The sequence below is a fragment of the Myotis lucifugus genome, unplaced genomic scaffold (genome assembly GCF_000147115.1).
Source record: "Myotis lucifugus unplaced genomic scaffold, Myoluc2.0 scaffold_255, whole genome shotgun sequence".
NCBI classification, from domain to species: domain Eukaryota; kingdom Metazoa; phylum Chordata; class Mammalia; order Chiroptera; family Vespertilionidae; genus Myotis; species Myotis lucifugus.
In genome coordinates this window covers 345,444-348,799 of record NW_005871303.1, presented here as the reverse complement: position 1 = coordinate 348,799, position 3,356 = coordinate 345,444, and the positions used below count along the sequence as shown (strand labels likewise).

General features: G+C 51.0%; 1 protein-coding gene across 8 annotated transcripts in view; it reads left to right on the top strand.

The window, feature by feature from the left end:
- The first annotated feature begins 312 nt into the window (after positions 1 to 312).
- Positions 313 to 3,356, top strand: part of EBF3 (early B cell factor 3) — a 118,088-nt gene continuing 115,044 nt past the window's right edge. For 7 of the 8 annotated variants that reach the window (XM_023762648.1, XM_023762646.1, XM_023762645.1 and 4 more), the window contains exons 1-2: positions 314 to 373; positions 1,104 to 1,159. In XM_023762648.1, coding sequence (XP_023618416.1) covers positions 1,148 to 1,159 — 12 coding nt within the window. In that variant the 5' untranslated portion in view covers positions 314 to 373; positions 1,104 to 1,147. Of the gene's footprint in view, positions 374 to 1,103; positions 1,160 to 3,356 lie in introns of all 8 variants that reach the window. The other variant, XM_023762649.1, reaches the window with a different exon arrangement.

The following is a 3,356-nucleotide window of genomic DNA, read 5'->3' as shown; positions in this document are numbered from 1 at the left end:
ATCTTTTATGTCACTCCACTGCTGGCTGTGTGCTGAGCGCACAATGACTGGCTGCTAGGCCAGGGTCACCCATTCGCCCCGAGCGCCGGCCGGCCCGCGGAGGGATGCTCGACTCCCGCGCGCCCCCGGACTCACGCGGGGCCAGGAGGGCGCGGGGCTGCTAGCAGGACAGTGACATCACCGCGCCGCTCCGAGCTAGGAATCCTGCGCTGCGTGAGGCCGGGGGGCCTCGGTCGTGCAGGGGGACCGAGCGCGGTGGCCGCGCGGACGCCGGCCGCACTAAATGCAATTATTTGTCGTTACTTTCAGGAGCCCAACAACGAGAAAACCAACAACGGCATCCACTATAAACTCCAGCTGTTGTACAGCAATGGTAAGTGGCCGCTGCTGCCGCCTCCTCGCCCCTGCCCGGCTCCCTCGCTCTCTCCTTGCCCGAGATGCTTAAAGGACATAAAGATTTTGAGATTAAAATGACATGGATGTAAACACGAAATCTTCTCATGGCATAGAAGGAAAACAAAACATAAACGATCAATAAGTCGATGGCACTTCACATGATTAACCGGTAGGGCTTGAAGTAGAAAGTAAAAAGCGGGTCGATAGGCGCTCCAGCTGAACATCACTTCTAAGTGACTTTTTTCAATTTTGCAAATTAATGTTAATTATTGAGATGGGGGTGGCTCTGGTAAACCCGGCGTAACTTGCTGCCCGGGCTCCAGGTTCTTAAAAATCCTCGAGAGACGTTAGAAAGAGTTCAGACTCTGTTTCCATATCTTGCTTTCTGTTTTCTAAAAATAAATGACCACATGGGCCTGTGGTATGGCAGCCAGGCCTGCACTCAGCTGGGCACATTTCTTGCACCTTTCAAGGCAAACCCTGGGAGTCCGAAGGTTAATTAGGAAAAGAAAAAAAAAAAAAAAGCGAGAAGCGATTGGGGTTTTCTTTCTTGCCTTTTAAAAGGCCAAGCCTTAAGTTTGCGGCTGCAGTCCCTGAGCCCTGGACTTCCTGTGCCCGGGTGCCCTTGCTAAACTGATGGGTACTTCTCTACCTCTCTCTCTCTCTCTCTCTCTCTCTCTCTCTCTCTCTCTCTCTCTCTCTTGCAGGAGTGAGAACGGAACAGGATCTGTATGTTCGCCTCATAGATTCCATGACCAAACAGGTGAGAAAGTTTAAGCATCTGCATGAGTTTTCACTGCTCAGCTGGGCTTGTCCGGGGTTCAGAGAGGAGCAGACTGACAAATGGATCTGTGTGTTTTTGTTTTTCACTTAGTTTCCTTGACATGCTAATGAGAATTCCATATTTATTGGAATAAATGAAGCAATTGGTGAAATAGTTTAGGTTGTCATTAGAACAGGACAGATATGCTTTATTAAATGGCTTGTGATGGGATTCAGATTCTCTCTTAATTAATTATGGTAATTAATATTTGACAGAAAAATTCCAAGATGCCCCTTTCCGTGTATTTTTAAACGCGTTTTGTTTTGTTTTGTTTCTCTCTCTCTCTCCTTGGACTTATTTCATTGATTTTTTTTTCTCCCTGTAACAATGGCAACTAACTCCTTTCCAAAGCCCAGTGAGTGGGGCTTGATTAGTTCACTCTCCCTCCTTTCCAGTGTGATAGTCTAGTAACACGAGACGTTTATTTGAATTTAAAAGTTAAATGTGTTGGGGTGAAAAGTCACCTTGTTCTCCTCTAGTCCATCTTCACCTCTCGGCCCCCCATCTCCATAATTCAAACTCCGAGCTCCAGGGGTCACCCAAACCCGCCCATTGCTCCGTGAGCCGCTCTGGCTCCTGCTCCCACCCTCTGTCATACCTTGTAAATAACATAATTACAAGCAGGTCCTTATTAAATTATTTAACCTGTCTTGGTCAACTTTCCCGAGGATAACTATTGGCTCTCGGAAATGTCATTAAGTGCAGAAAAGCACTTCCTTGCTTTTTGACATTGTGCAGTTTCTGGCTGGGTTTGTGCTGGGTAGTACGTTGTTGTTCAGTTGTTTTAAAGATCCCCTCCCCGCCTTTTCTTAAAAAATAGAGGTTGGGGGAGGGGCAGGTCCGATGTGTAAATTAAATCCACTTGGCACAGATTGATTTAAAATATAGTTCCAGGCTGGGCTTCAGGCTTGGAAATGAAAGTGGAGTCTCGGTTTCTGATGCGAACTTGAAGAATGCGAGCCAGTGAAAGCGCCTCCCGGCTTCTGCAGCCAGGCGCGCGTGCCTCCCGCTCTGCTGGGCAATTAGTTTTCTGATTTTACTTGCCCTCTAGAAAGTTTGTCCTTCCCTAGGCTACCCGCGTGCTAGATTTTAATGTCTGCGGTGCGAAACAGTGCGGTTTTCTCTGAGAGTAAAAAACAGATCTGATGGTAAACTCCGCTCTTTCTGAGGAAGACAGGCGGCGTGCCCTTCGGTCATGATTTCACTCGGATGCAGGGAAGCCTCTGGAAGTGGGGCTGCGGGTGGACGGGGTGCTTTTATTTCTTTGTATGTAAGGACTGACGTTTTCAGAGAACGCTGCGGTGGGAGGAAGCGGCGGAGGTCGGCATCCCTAAGTTTTCCTGTTGTTGCGAGAGCAGGAGGGCTGGTTTCAAGTGCACTTTTATTGTTCATTTAGCCACGGACCTTTGCAGTATAAGCAGGGCTGGAAATAAAGGCATTTAATCTCCTCTCACTGACCGGATCGAGGGGGAGAAAGGAAAGAAATAGCCCAGTAACTGATCAAAGAGTCAATGGTGCTGAACCGACAGTTTATGGATTTCTGTTTGTGCTACAAAATAAAAAATAAATCAAATACAAATACGGGGCTCCATCCGAGGAGAAGCCGCGCTCTCTCTCGGAAGAGCTGGTGCCCGCTGCCCGCCCTGCGGCCCTGGGCGGCCCGCTGGCCTGCGGTGACACCGTGGTTTGGAGCAGGGTCCGGGGAGGCTGGGGGAGAGCGGCTCCCAGGGACCTGGCCCTCTTCCCAGAGGGAAGCCGGGTTTCCTCGGCAAAGGGCTTTGTCCGCCTGGAAGTGGAGGAGGGAGTCAGAAGTGCCCGAGGAGGTTGGAAGTAATTTCCAGATAATTGGGGGGTGGGGTGGGGGTGGCGGGAACTGGAGAGGGGACTCCCCTCCCCCTTCCGTGGAATTTTCAGCCGGGAACTTGCGGCTCCTGGCCCCCCGCCCCCTGCCCCTCCTCCGGTGGCCTTTTCCCCCCTTCTTATCTTTCCCCTTTCTCCCCTCCCCGCTGCGGGCGTGGGCTGGGGCGGCTGCGCGGCGGCCCCAGCTCGGGTTCCCGGCGGTCAGAGCTGGTGAGCACCGTGTAGAGCACAACTAGGCTGCGCACCATCTAGCAGAGCTTCTGCTCAAAACCTAACC